At 36.0% G+C, this 22,741-nt stretch overlaps 1 protein-coding gene across 1 annotated transcript in view; it reads right to left on the bottom strand.

Moving 5' to 3' along the window:
• LOC141512215 (coiled-coil domain-containing protein 170-like) overlaps nucleotides 1-22,741 on the bottom strand; it is a 46,659-nt gene that overhangs the window by 5,485 nt on the left and 18,433 nt on the right. Inside the window, exons 5-10 of the mRNA XM_074221045.1 lie at nucleotides 22,222-22,366; nucleotides 6,119-6,421; nucleotides 5,189-5,389; nucleotides 4,608-4,742; nucleotides 4,010-4,132; nucleotides 2,126-2,326 (exon numbers count right to left, since the gene is read on the bottom strand). Coding sequence (XP_074077146.1) covers nucleotides 2,126-2,326; nucleotides 4,010-4,132; nucleotides 4,608-4,742; nucleotides 5,189-5,389; nucleotides 6,119-6,421; nucleotides 22,222-22,366 — 1,108 coding nt within the window. The remainder of the gene's footprint in view (nucleotides 1-2,125; nucleotides 2,327-4,009; nucleotides 4,133-4,607; nucleotides 4,743-5,188; nucleotides 5,390-6,118; nucleotides 6,422-22,221; nucleotides 22,367-22,741) is intronic.

The raw sequence follows: 22,741 nt of genomic DNA, 5'->3' as shown, positions 1-22,741 counted from the left end.
ACCTCCAGAATCTCCTTCTCTTGTGATGAAAACATGTGTTTTGATCTGAGTAAAATGTTAAGCAGTTTCTTCAACAGAAGATAAGGTCCCAACAAGTCACCTGAGTTGGAGAGGACCTTTTTCAAACAGATTCAGAAGATGCAGAAGGACTTTGGATATCTCCAGGGGAGAAGAGAAGAGAAGGAAAGATAAGGGCCAATTCATCTCCACCATCTCTCACCTACATGTACATTGTGAAGTCCATATACAATCTACACCTGTAATTTCCCCTTGATTCTGGAAGTGTGACACCTCTTCCTTATGGAAAGGAGAAAGAGAGGCAAGGTGAAGTTGTTCTCCATTGAGAGAAAAGGAGGGAGATTATTGGGTGGCATGATTGTATCCTACATTATATCCTATATCCTATCTAGGGAGAGTCCTATCTATATTTAGAGAATGGTGTATTAGTAATGGTGGGAGGAGAATCTAGCCAACAGAAGTCAATGCCCACTCTTTTGCTGTGGCTAACTGTTGCACTCACAGTAGCCCACAGCAGTTTGAGAATTGAATTTGGGTGCCAGTTCCCCTTGGGTCCAGCCTAGATTTTCAGTTCCTGGTCAGAGGTGCACTGTGGCTCAGGATTCTGATCCAGAGGAGAGAAACACCAGTGGCATATGGATGAGTCAGTTCAGGGTGACTATTGTTTATACTAGTCTGGCCAGGATATTTTCCTGGGGTTTAGCAAATATCTGTGGACATGTCCAGAAGCAGGGTACAAATATTCTGGACTGTATAACTAAGCATGGAAAGAATTATAGGAACTGATGCGAAGTGAAAGGAGCAGAACCAAGAGAACATTTTACAAATTAACAATGTTGTGAATTGATCAACTTTGATGGACAGAGCTCCACTCATCAGTTAAGAGCTAAGACAACAATGGGAGACTTGTTATGGACAATACCATCCAAATCGGACAAAAAAAGCAAAACAGAACAAAAAACAACTACAGAATGTGAATGAACACTATGTTCGCCTTTTAAAAATTTCTCTTATATTTTTCCTTCATATTCCATGGTTTTCTTTCTTTTCCCTCAGTCCTAATTCCTCATACAGAAAATGGCAAATGTTTCAAACTTGTTAAATACAAATTACATGTACAATGTTCACTTGACTGTTTGCTTCTGAGGGGAGGGTTTGGGAAGGGAGGATAAAAGAAAGTTGTGTAACATATAAACATGTATGTGCATGATTGTTGAAAATCTTTCTTAACATGTAATTGGAAAAATAAAATAAGAATTAAAATAAAAATGTTCTCATTTGATTTTCACAGCCAGCTTGGAATGTATAATGGAATAATATTTCCCTTTTACCATTGAGGTGGAACAGAGGTTAGTTAGTACCAGGGATCACACAGCTAGAAATTGTCTAAGGGTGAATTAGAACTCAGGTTTCCCTTACTCCAGGGTCAGAGTTTTATCCATGGGTCCATCCTAGTTGGGAGCTCAACTCACATCATTCATTGGACAAATAACAAAAATTAGTCATTGAGTCTACTCTCAGTGAAAAAGAATATAGAGCATTGCTGTGTCATGACAAAAGTTCAATATAAAATATAAAATGAGGTCACAGTTTCAAGGATCTTGTAATCTGTGCTAGCCATACATAGAGAAACCAGGGGAAAAATCTGACCAGGTTGTTGCCAGGAAACTGATCCATAAGTGTTTAATAGCAGCCACTATTCATACAGAAGTTTATATTTGTGATCCACTTTAAATCTCACAACAAAACCTATTAGATAAGTAGAGTACAGGTCTGACTGCGCCATTTTACAGATGAGGGAATTGAGACAGGAGACTTTCCCATGGTAATTCAAACACAATTCTGCTAACTCCAGGTCTAGCCCTCTATGGATGGTAGATGGTGTTGTCTCTGAATTAAATGGCAATTATTGGCTTAATGTAGAAGCTGTTTTGTGGGACCCCACAACTGGGATAATCAGGAGAGAACTTCAGCAGACAAAAACAATAATTTGAAAATTTTCCCTTAAATTAAGAGATGAAAGGGAACCTGTTTGCTTAAATGAAATAGAGAGACTTTGAAATCATGAGAAAGATCCTGATTGAGTTTTTGAAATAACTTCACTTACTTTTAGGTAGTTTACTCTCGTTAGTTGAGTTTTCATGTTTTGATTTGAAAGCTTCATGTCACTGAGATCTTTCTGAAGTTTCTGCACCTTTTCTTCCAGTCTTAGAGTTGCCGTGTTCGGCAAGCGGTTTTCAACTGCCAACAGAAGCTGTTGTCTTTTTTCTTTCTCTTGCTTCCGGACCTTCTTGTTCAACTCTTCTGCCTGCAAAGTTTTCACTTTGTTTTTTTCCCTTTGAGTTTCTCCATACATCAACAAAGGAACTAGTCTTAAAATACTTCATGATTCTGGGGTTACCCATACTGGAGCTACAGCTGATTAGTAAGTCAATTTTTAAAATCAAAGTTAAATTCGTTAACAAATACATGGATTCTGAATCCCATATTTCTACCTTAGACTCAGTTTCCTCAACACTGAAATGGAAATCAGAATCCTTGTACTCCCTAACCCACAGGGTTATTATACAGATCAGATCAGACATGTATATTAAGTGTTTTTAATAGGAAAGTCGTAGTTCTATCTAAGCCATAATTTCTTGTTGTTGATGTTTTGGAGTACATATATCAAAAAGTATCCAAATATTGGTATCATTGACATGAAAACATCCTTTAGTTTGATTGGGATGAAGTGTTAATTCCAATTACTGCATCTGACAACGGAAGCAATTCTTCTCTTACTTCTGTTGTCAGTGAAGTGGACACTAAGACAGAGACAAAATCAAGGAGTCAAAGTAGGCCCAGACTCATGAATCTGAGTCCCAGGCTTTGTCTGGGCCTAAATAGAATAGATTCAATCTAGGGAATATCAAAAATCATTTTCTCATAGATTCAGGTTGCTTTCTCTTGGACTCAGGTTGCTTCTCCTCCTCACATTGGTTCCAAAAAAATCTCAGCATGATATGTGAATATAACAAACATCTAGTTCTCCACAGATATGAATAAAAGCACTTAAGATAAGAAATGTATACTTCAGACACAGGATAATCTTTGTACAACCTCTCAGAAAACAAAAAAAGGACTCACAGTAGTCCAGAAACAAGCTCTACAATTTTTCTCCTCCTCTAATGAGTTCCACCTTTTCTCTAGGCTTATTATTATCCAGATTTATGCAAGTCCAACAGTTAGCCAAACCAAAAGAGTGGGCATTGACTTCTGTTGGCTAGATTCTCCTCCCACCATTACTATTACCCCATTCTCTAAATCAGAGATAGGACTCTCCCTAGATAGGATATAGGATATAATGTAGGATATAATCATGCCACCCAATAACCTCCCTCCTTTTCTTTCAATGGAGAACATCTTCACCTTGACTCTCTTCCTCCTTTCCATAAGGAAGAGGTGTCACACTTCTAGAATGGAGGGGAAATTTCAGGTATAGACTGTATACTGTCGACACAATGTGGTTTAGACACCCTGAGGGAGGAAATTAACTTGGATCTATGAAGAGGGAAATATTCTAATATTCTTCTTTCAGCCCTAGAGACCCAGAATAAACTCCATAGTGAAGGTAACAATTCAGGTTTCACTCTTGGAAGTGGATTCTAGACAATAGTCTTACAATGACCAGGTACACAAAATATTATAAGGGGTCAGAGTTCAAATATTTATTCCCCTACATTCAGGGGGAGATTCCACTGCTTCCATGCATATGACACTCTTCTCATATTAAGACTATGCCAAAGCCTGGAAATCACCTTTTCTTGCTAAAAGTCTGGATTGTGGGAATCATGATACCCACATATTTCCCTCTCCTCTATTTTACCTTGGGGTCTGGAACATTCTTCGAAAGCAGTGTTTGACAGCCTAAGGAACTCATGTGCTTTTGCCTCAAGAGAGACATAAATATATTTCTGGAGGAATCATATCCTCCCTCCCTCCCCATCATTACCTGGTCACCAGCAGGATTCAGATTGTCTCTATTAGACCAGGGTATATTCTGAAAAGGAGGAAATAAAGGAACAGGTTGAATATGAGTTTGAAGACTCTCTTTAAAGTCCAACACAATGGTATTCTACCAACCCTTGGAACTCTGACTCCTGAATGGTGAGAGTGTCCAGTCCCCTCAAGTAGACCCTAGGAGAATCCAGACCACCAGATTGTGCTCGAGTGTTGCGAGTAGGCATACTCACACTCCATAAAGAAAAACATCCCCAAAAGTGTCATAACACTCCATGCACTCCTCAAGTTGAGTAAAACATCTGTCACTTATATAGTGTATTAAGGTCTCATAAATGTCAGGTGTCTTAATTAACTTGAGTATTGAGAGTTTTTTACTCAAGGTCACCCAACAACCAAAGGATGGAACCACAATCCAAATTCAGTTCTCCTCCTAAGTCCTGCATCATGCTGTCTCTCACCAATGGCATGAACAGTTACGCTGTAAAGGTGATGACCTGTTACAATGTGTGACTTCATTGAAAATGACTCTCTTGTAGTTATTTGCATGCCGTGTCCCCTTTAGCCTGTACTGACCAATGAGAGCCTTAGGGAGCCTGTGCAATGTGCTTGACCTGATGCAATCTCTCAGAGGGAAGCTGGGAGAACGTACTTCTAATAGAGGCCCCTACTCTCTTCTTCAGGGCTTGTCCAGGCTCAGCAAACAACCATGAAGGAAACTGCATCTGTCAGAGTATAATGTGCATCCTTCCAGTGATGGGCTCTCATTGGCCAATCCATCATTTCTCCAGTAATGTTCTCTACTCAGTAATGCTCTTTACTATATACTCTCATATAGTTGTTATTATGGACTGAAATTCCACCATTAGACAATCTATCTTATAGATCTTCTTTTAAAATTACATACAAATGAAATTACAAATTACAAAAATCAAAATTACATCTAAAAATGAAATATGTTTATAATGAGGAAGGTCGAAGATGGGCTTTCTGCTAACATCTGGACAAAATCAGGAATATGGGAATTAATCAATTTGTTGTCATTCTCCCCCCCCAGGGCCTTAGAATGCTAATAATAATGTTATTTTTATGAACATTGGTTAAAATTGAAGCCATTGATATAATTTTTAAATATTAATTTTTCCTTGCCATATACTTCTAGAACTCTTACTTTCTTTTTGTCTAAATTCCATTTTCCTTGACATAAATCTTCAGTGGCAGATTTCCCTTCCAAGACCTTTAGGGATTTTGTTTGCTCCAGAAACTTTTCTTCACTTTGGGATGAGTGACATAGAACCTCTTGATAAAGTTGATGAAGTTCCTCAACCTGCTGAGTTCGCAATTGAATCGCTTGTTGAAGGACATTGGTTTTCTGCAGATACAGAAGTGTATCCCATGTTGGCCCTTAAAAGTCACACTTGCAAATCCAATTATTATAATTGAAATATGGATTTCACTATGCTTTCAAGACTTTCCTGCAAGGAAATCTGAGGTATATACAGATCATTTGTTGAAATGAATAGGAAAAAAGGAAGGCTGATATATGAAAACATAATACTTCAATTTCAGATCACCAGAGAACACTCCCCAATGAAATGACATAGAATACTGGGCAAAAACAAGATTTTTTTATAGAGGAACTCTGCAACACACATTCAATTCAAATTAAACAATAATATTTCTATGAAATTGAGGTGAAGAAAGAGAAGAAATACCTTTTTGCTATTACAATTTCAACAATTCTGATGAAATTGAACAATTGCTCTGACTTTCTAAAAAGTTTGATTGTTATATTTTTGGTTTTATATACAGGATCATCACATATTCACTAGAAATGTTTCCAAGTGCCTTTTGGAGGTGTCTTCAGAAGTGCTATAAACAGAATAACTGGGTTTTTAACAATTAGAACTATCCTGATATGAGAAATGTTAAACTGACTTTATAGATGTTTGTTCCTTTGTTTGCCTTACTGTTTTGCAAGCTCATCAACAGAAATAGACATAATTTACAATGAGGTTCAAGTATTTCCTAAATTGGGAATCAACTTAGAATTTATGAATTGAATATTTTAAAATGACAACTTTTCTGTCAACATACTCACATATTTCCAAGACTGTTCATTCATACTGAGTTCTTTTATCCTTTCTCTCACAGCTTCCTCTGTAGCTGGTACAGTAATAAAGGTGTTGCTTAGAAGAGTAGCAAGTTCATTAATGAAACTCTGGTGCTGTGTCTGGGTAGTTTGAGTTTCCCAGTTGAGGCTGACTGGGTTTTGTTCTTTTGTAGACATTTGCTTTCCATTGTGAAGCAAATCAGGTTGACATCTGTTCCAAACCATCAGTTTCTCTGAGAAAAAAATGCTTTCTCTTTCCAAGTTCTTGGCCATGATAGCTTCCTCATTGTCCTAAAGATGACAATAACATTAAATCTATGTCTTTCAAATTGAGTGATTTCAGTCATTCTATTGCACTAAGACCAAAGAAGAATATAAATATGGTCACAGACTCTCATTTGAGAGAACAACTACAGCAGACTCTTCATTTTTGGAACTGGAAATGACCTTAGATATCATCTAATCTAATCCTTAGATTTTAGAGAGGATGAATCAGAGGCCCAGAGCAAAAATCAGTGGGTTGGGGAGCCAAGGGTATTGAGTTCAGGACCTATCTTACCTGCTGTGATTTTTTTTTGTTATCACACTGTTCCTTATCCGTAAAATGAGAATAAGAATACTTGTACTACTTTCCTCACAGCATTGCTGTAATGATAAAATGACATAAGTGTAAAATCACTTTGAAGAGTTCAATGTTTTCAAAGTACTATATAAATGGAAACTATTTTATTGTTATTGTCAATATTATTATTGAGGAGACCTAAAACTAGCAGAGTAGACTAAAATATGTCCCAAATTAATTCTCTTTAATTTTTTTGAAAGGGTTACACAAAGATCTGTAGAAAAGCAACCCAAAGATATCCAGTTGCTTTCCTGTCGCTTAATATTTTTTTAATCAAATGACTTATATAAAGCTGGAAGAAAACACTGTCATATTAGATAAGAGTCTGGAGCCATAAAGATTTTTTAAGCTGAAACATTAGATTGAATCTCAGCAGATGGAATATAATAGGGAAGAATGTAAAGTCCTGCCTAGTGACCCCGAGTCATAGAGATAAGCATTGGTGGGTATGAGTGATCTGCAGCACATTGCAAACAAGGAATTGTGAAGCAGGTGATAGGCTCCAGTCTATGAAGACAGATTTAGAACATTGTGCTCAATTCTTGAGGGTCACATGATGTGATCAATAAAGTGCAGAATAGATAGAAGAAGTCAACCAGGACAATGAAGGAAGGTAAGATTATGATACATGAGGATTAGGAGTGTAAAATAATAATAATAATAATAATAATAATAATAATAATGATGATATGATGATATAAAACTAAGGTTTATATATTCTCATTATGTGCCGGACACTGTCCTACACATTTTACAAACATTATCTCATTTGTTCCTGAGACAAAAGTTAAGTGATTTGAGCATAGTCACATAGTAAGTATCTGAGGCCTAGTACTCTAACCATTTCTCCATCTAGCGGCCCCTAATTAAAGAGAATAGTCTAGAAAAGAGTGAGAGGGATATGACGGGGACCCTATAGATGAAAATTTCAAAGGAGTTGATTTAGTCTTGATGTAAGGAAAAACTAATTCTTGTTACTTAAGTTTTCAATTATGTCTGACTCTTTGTAACCATGTTTGGGTTTTGTGGTTATTTTTTGGCAAAGATACTCTAGTAGTTTGGTGTTTCCTTCTTTAGCTCGTTTTACAGATGAGGAAACAGAGACAAATAAGGCTAAATTACTTGCTCAAGGTCACACAACCATAAAGCTGGATATGAACTCAGGAAAATGAATCTTCCTGACTCTAGACCTAAACTCTATTCACTATGTCACTCGGCTTCTCTATTTTATTGTTAAATTGGTTCTCTAAGCTACTTCATAATAGTGAAGATGATGATGATAATAATAATAATAATAATAATAATAGTAACACTGAAGAGAATAATAAAATGTTTGAATTGTACAAGTGATTTTTCACCTAATATTTATCTTTATAGCAAAACCTATAACAATGAAGAAAGTATATTTTAAATTCTAATTTTCTAGATAACAGTATAATGCAAATTGATTTTACTAAGGTAGTTAATATTAGTAGTTAAACACAGACTATAATTCAAATATTCTCATTCTCAGAGCTTCTTCCACTAGCCCACTCCCTCCTTGAATTATGCCCTATACCACTAGTTTACTATTTCCAAAGGTGCCTGAGAGATGGGAGAATACCTAGGGAAGTTTTTCAACTACCTTCTCCCAAAAGATCAGATTAATTCCTGTGGTGCCACAGAAGAAATTCTAAGGTTCCAAATTATGGTAAGGAACATGTCAGCTACTTGTTCTTCACTTGGAAAAGATAACTCATTGTCACTGGGCAATTGCTAAGTTTTCAACCAAACCAGTTCATTAGAAATATGACAGGAGTAAAAATATGGAATGAGATTATTACCAATCCATAAATTCATCTTGAGTAGAATATTCTTACCTTCTTCACTAAAACCTCTGGGGAATCATGTTGCCCTTCCATATCAAAATTCATAAAAGAGACTAATTTGTGTGTGGCATCCACCAACTTTTTTTTCAAACCAGCTGCTTTTTGTTCAGCCTTTTCTCTTTCAATTAGCTGTACTCTGTGGATGATATTAATAAGTCTTAATCTTATACATTTCTTACATGCTAAGTAGAATAATTTTTTTCTTTAAAGTAGAACGTTCCATGTTCCATGAGAGAAATGTGGATTTTTTGCTATCTAAACAGTTGTCAAATTAACCATTTGTGAGGAGAAGCTACGAATAGCACAAGAAATGCCCAGAAAAATAATAAGGTTTCTACTTTAGGGCATGGCTGTCTTGTCTTTAAAAATCTTTCTCCCAGAGTCTATTCTACAAGAACTTCTACTGCTCATTTTCTTTCCCAATTAAACTGACAGACTTCTAAAAAAATAGTAATTTGACATATAGACACAGACACTAATTGAGTACTTGTTGAAAAAAAGGTGAATAGTAACTCACTTTGTACATTTTTTTAAGGTTTTTACAAGGCAATGGGGGTTAAGTGACTTGCCCAAGACCACACAGCTAGGTAATTATTAAGTACCTGAAGCAGGGTTTAAACTCAGGTACTCCTGACCCCAGGGCCACTGCACCACCTAGCAGCCCCTCTATGTTTTTTTTTCATTTAGAATTTGTATGGAAGCTTTCTCCATGCCACATAGAGGGACTGTCCAGTTCCATACATTGTACTCAGGCAAAAGTTAAGCTGTTAGAAAATGTGGTTTAACTTCTAGAGATGATCTGCCACAAAGGGGGTCATTCTAATGATTGTTGCCTTTAATCAATCCTTTTGCTACTCTCCTTTCACAGCATCTGGACAACCAGAAAGAGTCATCCTTTTCTCCCACCAACTGATCCTTAAATTTATATTGATCTCTTGATTCTAGTTTGGTACCCAAATGAATTTTTGGTTCCTAAGTATTTTCTCTCCTAAAACAGTGAGGGAAATGGGAGTCTCAGAGGAATAATCAGACTGGTGGATGGTGGGACATTAGCACCACAGAATTAGAAATAGAAAGCTGAATCAATTCAAGTGACTGACTTGGACAGAATCACTTCTAGTCCTCCTCCTGCTCATCTTCTTTTACTTCAAGTCCTTACTATGACTGTAATTCCTAGGATTTCCTCAGGTATTCCTGTTATAAGTAACGTGGTCTGAAATCTACTCCCTAACCCTACCATATCTTCTACATACATACATACATACATACACACCAAGAAAAGGATAGTATTACTTCCAATTCCTAACAGCTTAGCCCAGGGTACAGTTTCAAATCTTTCATCTCTAATACTCATCAAGAAATTGAATAATCATTTTACATAATGCTGAATCCAAAAGCATGCATAATTTGACTTAATTTAAATGCTATGATTGGTGATGATGTTTTGTTCTTGGAAAATACCATGACATCAGAGAGGTGATGCTCTGACAAGTACATGAATTGGATGTGAATGAGGGAGGGCTGTACTAAGTCACTGGCCTCATTTTTCCTCTAGAACCTTTGGGGGATCAAGTGGCTGGATATGGATGTGGACAAATGAAGATGGCCCTGGATGCGAGACAATAAGTTTTAAGTGGACTTGTCCACCACTAGTAAGTATCAAGTGTCCAAGGTCTGATTGGAATTCAGTTCCTCCTGACTCCAGGGCTGATGATGAAATGTCTGTAGAATCAAAGCATTTTTTAGAGAACTCTTAGACTTTACAAGTTCAATCTCTTCTATTACAGGTGAGGAAACTGAGTCTCAGAGAATTAAAGTGACTTGCCTAAGGTCATCAAGCAAGTCAGTAGCAGGACCAAGAGCCAAGTCTCCTCCATCCTGGCAGTGAATTCTTCACCATATCACCCAATGTGGATACCAGTTAGAAAACACAACCTAGCTTAGATGGCTTTCAAGTTCTGCCACTCTTTCACTTAAGTCCCAATTGCCTTTTTCAATGTTCTGAATATTGATATTTTTTAAAGTCTTTATTCTGGAGGCTGAAGCATTGACCTCCTCTAGATCCCTGATATGATCTTTCAAGGTCAGATTCTGGGAGGACTGTCTGATATAATTTTCTTTGTACTTTTCTAGTTCAAATTTCATCTCTTTCAATGAGGATTCTTTCGTGAGAAGCCTGTTTTGAAGATTCCTTACCTATTTAGGAAGAAAAAAATATAAAGATGGTATTAAACTTCATACTAGAAATATTTAAATAACCCTTAATTAGAACTTTTAAAAATTAATGAGTAGAAAGTGGATATTTATTTTGATAAACTAAATTGAAACCTCCCTGTATTAAAAAAACTTAATCATATTTTAAAAATAAAATCATGGCAAGCAACGAGATACAAATTCATGAGTGAAGTTATTCATGTTAAAACTTCTACTATCTATTTCTACTTACTATGGACTAAAAATCTCTCAAAATTATAGCTTTAATTAACTGAACCACAGAATCTCGGAGTTGGGAAATTCATATCTAGTTCAATCTCTACTTGACCAACAATTCTTTTCGACAACTTCTCCTTCAAGTCATCATCTAGCCTCATTTTAAAGACCTTCTTTAAATTTATCATACATTTGGCTAAGTCTACTTATAAAGAATTTGTTCTATATTTTATATTAATGCTTTTTATATAAATATAATTTTATATTAAAATTAAGCCCAAATCTACCAATCTGTCACTTCTACTCATAGCTCCATGTTTTTCCTTTTAGGGGCCAATCAGAACAAGTGTAATCCAATGGTCACTCTTCAAAGGCTTGAAGAGAATTATCATTTCCTCTATTCCCCTCCCCCTGATCACTTCCTTGTATAGCATGATCTTACCATCCTGATTCCCATCATCTAGAGGTACCTCAACCTCATCTACTCATTCCTAAAGTGTGTCATCTCAGATTGAATATAATACTCCCGATTTGAACTGAACTTTACTCTATCCTTCTGGACTCTCCTAATGGATGCTACAAAAACTCTGATCTTTTAGGCTGTGATCACATATGATAGGACATGCAAAATAAATAGTTCCAAATTTTACGGGCATTTCCTTCTGTAACAGACAGGAAAGATAGGGCATATGTGCTTCTTTGCTCTAATAATAATTAAGATAACATTTATATTCCTCTTACTTTGTGGCTGTGCTAAACACTTTAGAGTTATTATCTCTTTTGATGCTCACAAAACCCTGGGAAGCAGTTCAGTGTCGACAACTCTTTGAGACTGGGGTTTTCTTGGGAAAGGCACCCGAGTAGTTTGCCATTTGTTTCTCCAGTGGATCAAGGCAAACAGTGCCTTGCCCTGGCTCACACAGTTAATGAGTGTCTGAGGTCAGGCTTGAACTCAGGTCTTCCTGACTCCAAACCATTGCTCTATTCACTGAATCATCTAGCTATCTCTTTCTCAATGGTAGGATGACTTAATTCCAAGCAAATTGGTGCAGCTTCTGCAAAATAAATGGAAATAATAGAGCAAAGGAATCCACTTAGTGGATATTTCCTCATCCCTGGGTTGTTCTACAACAGTAGCTACCATTTAAATCAGATGCCACAGAGTATCTATCATCTGAGGCAAAGTACTTCCCTGCTCCACTCCAAGAAGTTCTCATTGTTTTCTTTCTCTTCTCCCTTTCAATTTTTTCCTCTTTTCTTTTTTCCTCTCCCTATCCTGTATCTCAGGACAGCCAGTGTTATCTTTTTCAACATTACTTTATCACATTAGAAGTTATGGATGCCAATTCTAGAAGTTTTAAGTGATGTTTAACACTGATTTTCTAAGTGGTGCTATTGTTGAGTCATATTTCCATCTTGTTAAAACTGTGTGTGAGCTTATTTGGGGTTTTCTTAGCAAAGATCGTGGTTTGTCATTTCCTTTTCCAACTCGTTTTACAGATGAGAAACTGAAGTAAATAGAGGAAAGAAAAGTGAAGGGAAAGGGAAAAGAGAAGGGGAAAGAAAAAGAAAAGGAAAATGAAAGGAAACAAAGAAATCAAAAAAAGGAAAAGGACTGGAAAGTAAAAGGAAAGGGAAGGAAAGGGAAAGGAGAGAAGAAAGGGAAAGGAAAGAGAAGGAAGAAATGAATAAACACACAAAAAAATACTTATGAGGTTCTTAAGGGTCCAAAAAGGAAAAAGGAAATAATGACAATGTCTAGATCAAATGCCTTCTCAGGAATTTGAGGAAGGATATTTCCCATCTCAAAAAAAGTTCTTCCCTTGACTGTTAGTGTCCAGTTATGCATATGGCAGAAAAATGAGGATGATAAACAGGGAATATATTTCAAGAGGTATCTAATCTGATCTAGGAAGTGCTTCATTCAATATCACAGACAACTAGTTCTTTAGCTATACCCTGATTTGAAAATTCTAGAAAAGACTCCATTACCATGAGGAGGGTAGTTAATATATATCTAGGAGATTATCACTTAGATTCTTTTTTTATGCCAGAACTCTGAGTTCATTGGTATAAGGAACTCACAGCAAGAAATCTCATCTTTCAATGAAGATCAATACCTTCTTTTCCTGTTCAGTCTTAGAGAGGGACACCCAAGGTCACACGACTGGTTGATTTCAAAGTAGGGACGACACAGGGATCTTTTTTTTTTACTTTATGGCCAAGAAATCAATCAAAAAGTATTTACTAAGAACCAGGCTCTTGGTTATGGATACAAAGATTAAAGAAATCCCTAAATATAGTGAGTTTACATCCATGTATACTATGTCATGATCTCTATTTATCGAGAAAAGAATATTGATAGTAGACTTACAGTTGATGTCCATAATTGAAACTTACAGTATAAGTTAAGCCAGTCATGCTATGGCATGCTATGGTCCCAAGTTATAGATTTACTTTCATTCTGGGTAAAGATGACTATGAGCTTTGAACCCAACAATTAAGGAAATAGTCACCTTCCTAAATCTGAGATGATTGGGCTCATGTTCATCATTATTAATCAGCCCTGAATTTCCTGTACCTCTCTCCTCAGACCCACCTTTCATTTCCTTCCTTCCTTTCTTTTCTTGTCTTTTCCTTCCCCTCTTTATCTTGATCAATAAATAAACCTGACTCTCTTTACTTTCTTGGATTTACTTACTCAAAACCTTTTTTTAAATTAAAATTACATTTCTTTCTATGATTTCTTTATTTAACATATTTAGTAATTTTCATTGTCTCTTTTCCTGTCTAACTTCAAAATCAGATCCCTTTTAATACTTATTCTACTAAGTCTTCATGAAAGACATCTATTATTAGTCCCTTTTTCCTGAATAAATTCAATTTTTGCTCCCATTTCTCTCCCAAGATTGAGAGATAACAGATCAAAAAAAAAAAAAAAAGGGACCAGACAAGGGCCTGGAGAAAAGCACCAGAGGGGGGAGGAGGGAGAGGAAGAGAAAACATTCTAGCAACATATTACAGTGAAAAGGTGGGGAAGACAAAACAGTCAACAGCATTTTATCATTTTCTGCACTTTTCCCTGATATTTTAGTTCCTTATTCCAATTACTAAGTTTAAGTCCCAAGGGACTATCTCCCAGCACTTCAGGGAAAGATTGCAATAATTTACTGTTACAATTGTGCTTTGGATTTGACCCTCCCATTTTTACAGCCTAATGCTGTCTTTTGGAATTTCTCCTAGGAAGATTTATTTATTTACTTTGTTTAAACCCCAGAGCTCTCAGCTGGCACTTCCAGACCCTTCTGCTTTGCCCTACGGACTCCCAGAATCTCTTCCAGCAGATTTATTTCCTGACAGTTCTATGGACTCTAACCCCCTGGGAATTGGCCCTATGGACTCTAACTACATGGCCTCAACAATTTAATTGTGTGGGAGTATTTCCTTCTTTGTCCTTTTTTTCTGTACCAAATTAATGGGATGACAAAGGGTGGCTCACCCAGGATCCTATACACAAATTTAGGGACCCATTCCTGGGTCTTCTCCTGTGCCCTCTCATAGTCCTGCCTCCGGAGGTCTTCTGGCTTTCAGTTTTGCTCAAGCTAAGTCTCTCTTCAGGTTCTTTCCCTCACTCCTCAAGGGATCTACCTGAGCACTTAATCATAAATTGTTGAAAACATCCCAGCATGGAGCCTGCTTATGTTTATGCTCAAGAGAGACTCAGAGAGGGGGTTAAGATTCCCTGCAAATTCACCATAAACTGTGTGGGATAAAAATCCATTAAAAAAACAGAGAGACTCTTCTGAGCAATAAGGAAAGTTTATTTTGGCTTTTCTTGAGAAAAGAGCATACTCCAAGTCTCACAAAGGTAGTAAAGATCAAGGAGCTGCCTGGAGGTGACAATCAAGATTTTATGGCCTAGCAAGACTGCTCCCTCCATAGCCTCCTCTCTTCCAACCTGATTAAGGTTTTCAGAGTTACAAACTCTATGTGAAAAATCCACCCAGCACCAAAGAGAATAAAATGTTTTCAAAGAATATAACTTCACCATGCAGATGGTGAGGGTATCAGAAGATGATTTCAAATGACCTTGTGTTATCTATCTAAATGGATTAATGTCTGAGTATGCAAGGTCTTCAACAAAAAAAAAAACCTCTATTACCTTCTTAGTTTAGTACTTATCAAACAAGAGAAGGCAGGCTACTGTTCTCCCAGTCTATTATCAAATAGGTGACTAAGACTGCAAGGTCTCTTCTCTGGAAGTATTCCATTATTTCCTTCCCTAACAGAATCAATGCAAGGTCTTTCTGGAAATAGTCCATTATTTCACTACCTAATAGAATCAGGAGGGTGTATGACTGAGAATGCAAGGCCTCTCTCCCTCTTCTAAGAATAGTCTAAGGGTAATTTAATAGTCTGTCTTTGTTTTAATGATTTCCTTTTTTTTTAGGTTTTTGTAAGGCAAATAGGGTTAAGTGACTTGCCCAAGGCCATACAGCTAGATAATTATTAAGTGTCTGAGACCAGATTTGAACCCAGGTACTCCTGACTACAGGGGCTGGTACTCTATCCACTGCACAACCCAGCCACCCTGATACTAACACTTAAGAGGGAATATTCTACTTACAATGATCCAGTGAGAGAATACAGTGGAGAAAAGAGGCATTCAAGGACTAGAGAAAATCAAACATAGTTCCTATTTTCAAAAAAGAGTAAGAGGATAAATGCTTGAAACTGATGACAAGAAGTTTGCCATAAATTTAAAGGAAAATTTGAGAATGAATTATTTAAAAAAATTTTGTGAGCACTTTGAAGAGAGAGCAGTGACTACTACAAGTTAGCAAAAAAACCCAAGATCTTCAAGGTTGGGTTGGAAGCTCACCATTGCAGGCATCCTCCTCTAATTGCCTCCTCTACTGATGCCATCCTGCATAGCCAGTAGATCATCTTTTACCTTTTTCTTTCTCTCTTTGCCCTCACCAGTATAACCCACCCCCAAACTAGTTTGAACTGATTTACCACTAAAATAGTTTAAGTGAGTTAGCAGTTACCAACCTTAATTCCTTCTGGTGCAATGGAAGGCCATTATCTGCCCTGCCTAAAGTATCCTACTAGTCTCTGCCATTATCTGTCATCTTACCTACTTGCATATCCGCAGTACTCCAGGTAGATACCTTGCCATGTTCCCTGACTTATTCCATGCCTGAACTTCTTAGACTTCATGTCTTTTCATTTACCTAATAACTGAACTTCATGTATTATCTCCTCCAATTAAAGTATGATTTCCTTGAGAAGACTTCTCTCTTCATGCTTTTTGTTTGTATTCACAGGACTTGGCATAGTGCTTGGCAAACAGGAAACACAATAATATTTTGTCCATTAATTGGTTCATTTATTGGAGATGTTGAAGAGGGACTTTCTGTCCAGGTATGGTCTGAATTAGATGAGATCTCTTCTCAGATTCTATTTCTATGTAATCACTGTATATATAAAGGTATTATAACTTTAGTCCATGCAGGCGAGCTAGATTTGCTGAGTGGTAGTAGCTCTGTAATCTGTGTACTTGCAAGTAAGGGAAAACATGACTCCTGATTGAGAGAAAGCTGAGCTGTACTACTTGCATGGGGTGAGGAGATGCAGAATCTTTTCACCTGACTGGAAGATTCCACAAGAGGTAGCCAAGAAAGTAAAGCTTGGTCTTTTTGAATGGCAGAAGGATCTCTCTAGAATCACAGGCTCTGGCCCCTACCTTATAGCACCTGAAATCCTAGAGATTGCTAGTGACTTCACCTTCCCCATCTCTGAGGAGACATGATGAAAAGAAGTAATGTGATTAGGTAGACACAGAGGCATTGTGACATATTGTAAGTTGATTGAATGCTAGAAGTTGATTGGAACCAGGAAGACTATAAAATGAGATATCATGTCAACCTGTAGGGACATTTATAATGAAATGCTTCTCCTTGACTCTGTCCCAATCATTTTTATTAATGAATTGAAAAGGGTACAAGTGGGATGCTTAATTAAATGTATGGATAACATGAAACAGGGAGGAATAGCTAGTATATTAGATTACAGAACTGGTTTACTCAATGATCTCCTGAAATCCTAGGACTATAGAAAAGGGTCTAATCTTAGTTCGAGAGAACTAATAGCAAAACATGCTTACTCCTGTGGTATATAGACCACACAGTTCTTGCACTGGTTTATTTTAGTTATTTCTCCCACTTTATTGCAAAAGAGAATTTTGGTGAGGGTACATAATAGATGTTTCAATGTGTTTATTAAAAGCATTGATAGGGGGCAGCTAGGTGACAAAGTGGATAAAGCAAAGGCCCTGGAGTCAGGAGTACATGGGCTCAGATCTTATCTCAGACATTTAATAATTACCTAGCTGTGTGGCCTTGGGAAAGCCACTTAACCCCACTTTCCTTGCAAAACCCCCCCAAAAAACAAAACATAAAAGCATTGATAAGGATTTATAGATAAATATAGTATGATGTGAAGAGACACAGCTAGAAAGGAAATCATGTTGGAAAAATGTTTGGAGATTTAAATGTATTACAAACTCAATATAAGTAAATATCATGACTTAACAGAGAAAAACACTCCTTTCTTAAGCTTATTCTATCCTTTTCAATGACTCTCCTTTATACAGGAATCCAAGACTCTTAATTCAGTTGGAAAATCTGATAAGCTAATTTCTATCAAAGTGTTAAAAATATTTACAAGTCTTAAGCATTTGTACTTAAAAAAAATTTCAACCCTTTACTCAAATCAGAGGGCAATATTTACTCTAAAAGACTTTGACCTTCTGGTACTGTAGATTATGGAAAATAGGGAATATTTCTGATATTCCTTTAATTGTTCTACTCATACAATTGCTTAACCAATCTATTCATAATGATCCTGGTTTTTCAGTTACAGTTAATTTAGGGGGAATCATAAAACTATACATAAAAATTTCATTTTAATTCACTTTAACTTTTTAAAAAATCACCTTCAGTGGAATTAAGGTAAATGGAAAGGAGGTAAATGGGTATCTGGAAATCAATCAGTATGGGTGTGCTTGCTTGTGTTTGTGTAACAAAGGGAGATTACTGGAGGTGGAATTAAATGAGGTCTGAGTAATGAATAATTTGAAAAGCAGAAATATGGAATATGCATGATGTTGCTGAGGGAAAGGAAGGAGGAAATAGTGAAGTGTTAGATTAGCTAGACACCAATTAACATTTGGGACTTTCAATCTTCTGTTGGTGAGTCAGGCTCAGGTTGCTGAGAGGCCTCTGGTAGTGAGAAGAAGAGATAGCACACAATTTATCTTTCACAAAGATAGTTCACAAATTTGATATTTACATATTGGTGAGTACATTTACTGTACTTTATTTCTGAAATGACCTATATCCTTTTAATCTATGCCACAAAGACAAATACAAATCTGCGTCCCTTTTCTTGTTGATGAGACGGTGGGTATCTTTTTTAGTTTTATTTCTCTACAGAAAGAGAACATGGGATTTCAGAATCTTATATCTCATATAGGAATAATATTTGTTAGCCAATTCTTATCATATTACAATATGCTATGTCCAAACTAGTGCAAGACCCAGTCCCAATTCCCTTCAGCCCTCCATAGACATATAAGGATTAAAAGAGAATCTCATTCTCTTGGTTACAGAAATTAAGATAAATTTATCCTGAACCACAAGCATTGCTCCACAGAGGAAGTTGACATTGTACAGACGGGGCTGAATTGTTCAGTTCCATGTTCAGAAACCATACAATTGCTGATGGGTATTGTCTGTAGTCTCAGGGTTCCAAGGAATCTCCAAATATTTAATCAAAAATGTCTTAAGCAATCCAGTTATAAACTGTATGGTCCCTTATGCTGAATACTAAATTATCCTTAGTTAAAGAACATATTGTTGTACAATTGTTCAGGTCGTGTTGGACTCCTCATAATTCTGTTTAGGGCTTTCTTGGCAAAGAAACTGGAATGGTTTATCTTTTCTTTTTCCAGATCATTTTACAGATGAGGAACTGAGGCAAAACAGGATTAAGTGACTTGTCAAGGGTCACACAGCTAATAAGATGTGAGGCCACATTTGAACTCAGGAAGATGACTATCCCTGTCTCAGGTCTGGTTGCCTTTATACCCAGAGAATTCATTTCTCTAGAGGGGATTTCTTTCCTTCAGTAAACTGGAAATAAATTATATTTTCTTAACTGTCTTGATGCTCAGGTTATGAATTTTTAAACTAGAAATTAACATTTGCCTCTGAAATTAATTGATTTGGTGAATTGTCTATGTAGTCAAATTGAATCTTTAGTGAGAGAAAGGAGAAGGAAGGAATGAAGGAAGGAAGGAAGGAAGGAAGGAAAGAAAAAAGAGAAAAGTGGAAAATGTTTAATTTATGTCCCTAAACAAATATTACTGAATAGTAGATCTTTTGGGTAGCTTAAGAGATCACTATTTTGTGGACAAAAAAAATAGTCCCACAGTAGCAGAACTGGGATTCTAAACTAGGCCTCCTAAGACTGGTTGGCACTCTTTTCACTCTATTATGCTGCCTCTAAATGAAAAAGCACCCAAAACTATTGAATTAGTTAGGACTTTAATGGGTAGTGTCTAATTCCTATCTTAAGCATGAATTCCCTCAACAATATGTCAAGGGGCCATCTATACTTTGTATAAAGATTTCCAATGATAGAGAGCTCATTACGTCTAAAGTAACCCATTCTTCTTTTGAAAATTTTAACTGTCAGAAAGTTTCTATTTATATTGCGTCAATTCTTCCCTTTGGCACTAAGTAGAACACTACTTTCTGATGGCAATCCTTTATATATATATATATATATATATATATATATATATATATATATATATATATATATATATATATAAATTAGTCAAAAACACCTCAAAACTCTCCTGAATCCTCTCTTCCCCAAGCAAACATTCAAAAGCACACAAAAAGTTAGTAAAAAGTACCAGAACTAAAACCTATCTTTTAAATCTTAATCCAATCTTTTTTCAAGGGGTATGGGAATAAAATCTGTACATTATCACTTCCTGGTGACTTAGCATACCTGATTAGATTAATACTGATTAGATTAATACTGGATATTATTTATTCTAGTATAATACTAGGTTAAATAATAGAATCAGAATATTTTAGGGTTTCTTTTTACATGTACAATGCACAGAGTATCTTTGATTAACTGGAAACCTTAAAGTTGAACAGCCTTTTGCCTTTCCTTAATAAGATGAGAAATAGGGGCAGCTAGGTGGCACAGTGGATAGAGCAGCAGCCCTGGAGTCAGGAGTACCTGAGTTCAAATGTGACCTCAGATACTTAATAATTACCTAGCTGTATGACCTTGGGCAAGAAACTTAACCCCATTGCCTTGCAAAAAACCTAAAAAAAATAAGATGGGGAAATAGAGACCTAAAACTAGCAGAGTAGTATAAAATATATCCCAAATTAATTCCATTTAATTTTTTGAAAGGGTTACACAAAGATCAGTAGAAAAGCAACCCAAAGATCTCCACTTGCTTTCCTGTTGCTTAACAATTTTTTTTAATCAAATGACTTATAAAAAGCTGGAAGAATTTATTATCATACTAGATAAGAGTCTGGAGCCATAAAGAGTTTTGTAAGCTAAAACATTAGATTGAATCTCATCAGATGGAATATAACAGGGAAGAATGTAAAATCCTGCCATGTGATCCTGAGTCATAGAGATAAGCATTGGTGGGTATGAGTGATCTGCAGCACATTGCAAACAAGGAATTGTGAAGCAGGTGATAGGCTCCAGTCTATCAAGTCAGGTTTGGAACATTGTGCTGAATTCTTGAGGGTCACATGATATGATTAATAAACTGTAGAATATATATAGAAGTCGTCAACCAGGACAATGAAGGAAGGTAAGATCATTATACATAAGTATTAGGAGTATAAAATAATAATAATAATAATAATAATATAAAACTAAGGTTTATATAATCTTATTATGTGCCAGACACTGTCCTAAGTATTTTAAAATCATTATCTCATTCGTTCCTGAGACAGAAGTAAAGTTATTTGTCCTGAGTCACACAGTAAGTATCTGAGGTGAAATTTGAACACAGGTTTTCCTGACTCAGACCTAGTACTCTATACATTTCTCCATCTAACTGCCCATAATTAAACAGAATAGTCTAGAAAAGAGTGAGAGCGATATGACAGGGGCCTTCATGGATAAAAATTTCAAAGGAGTCTGTTTAGTCTTGTAAGGAAAAACTAATTCTTTTTACTTAATTTTTCAATTATTTCTGACTGTTTGTAACCCTGTTTGGGTTTTGGGGTTATTTTTTGGCAAACATAGTGTAGTAATTTGTTGTTTCCTTCTCTAGCTCATTTTACATATGAGGAAACAGAGACAAATAAGGTTAAATTACTTACTCAAGGTCACACAACCATTTAGGGTCTAAGCTGGATATGAACTCAGGAAAATGAATCTTCCTGACTCTAGACCTAAACTCTATTCACTATGTCACTCGGCTTCTCTATTTTTATTGTTAAATTGGTTCTCTAAGCTACTTCGTAATAGTGATGATAATAATAATAATGATAGTAACAGTGAAGAGAATAATAAAATATTTGAAGTATAAAAGTGATTTTTCACTTAATATTTATCTTTATAGCAAATTCTATGACAAAGAAGAAAGTGTATTTTTTATTCTAATTTTCTAGATAAAAATGTAATGCAAATTAACTTATTTTACTAAGGCAGTTAATATTACTAGTTAAACACAGACTATAACTCAAATGTTCTGATTCTCAGAGCTTCTTCCACTAGCCCACTCCCTCCTTGAATTATGCCCTATACCACTAGTTTACTATTTCCAAAGGTGCCTGAGAGATGGGAGAATACCTAGGGAAGTTTTTCAACTACCTTCTCCCAAAAGATCAGATTAATTCCTGTGGTGCCACAGAAGAAATTCTAAGGTTCCAAATTATGGTAAGGAACATGTCAGCTACTTGTTCTTCACTTGGAAAAGATAACTCATTGTCACTGGGTAATTGTTCAGTTTTTCGACCAAGCCAGTTCATTAGAAATATGACAGGAGTAAAAATATAGAATAAAATTATTGCCTCTCCATAAATTCATCTAGAGTAGAATGTTCTTACCTTCTTCACTAAAACCTCTGGGGAATCATCTTCCCTTTCCATATCAAGATTCATAAAAGAGGCTAATTTGTGTATGGCATCCACCAACTTTTTTTCCAAACCAGCTGCTTTTTGTTCAGCCTTTTCTCTTTCAATAAACTGTACTCTGTGGATGATAATAACAAGTCTTAATCTTACACATTTCTTACATGCTAAGTAGAATAATTTTTTTCTTCAAAGTAGAATGTTCCATGTTCCATGAGAGGAATGTGGATTGTGTGATATCTAAACAGTTGTCAAATTAACCATTTGTGAGGAGAAACTAGGAATAGTACAAGAAATGCCAAGAAAAAAAAAAAAGGTTTCTACCTTAGGGCATCATTGTCTTGTCTTTAAAAATCTATTGCCCAGAGTCTCTTCTACAAGAACTTCTACTGGTCATTTTCTTTCCCATTTAAACTAACAGACTTCTAAAAGAATAGTAATTTGACATATAGACACAAAGACTACTTGAGCACTTGTTGAAAGAAACAGTGAATAG

This window comes from Macrotis lagotis, chromosome 2 (assembly GCF_037893015.1).
Source record: "Macrotis lagotis isolate mMagLag1 chromosome 2, bilby.v1.9.chrom.fasta, whole genome shotgun sequence".
Lineage (NCBI taxonomy): Eukaryota > Metazoa > Chordata > Mammalia > Peramelemorphia > Peramelidae > Macrotis > Macrotis lagotis.
The sequence above is the reverse complement of the archived record's forward strand: the minus strand, read 5'-3'. Positions and strand labels throughout refer to the sequence as shown.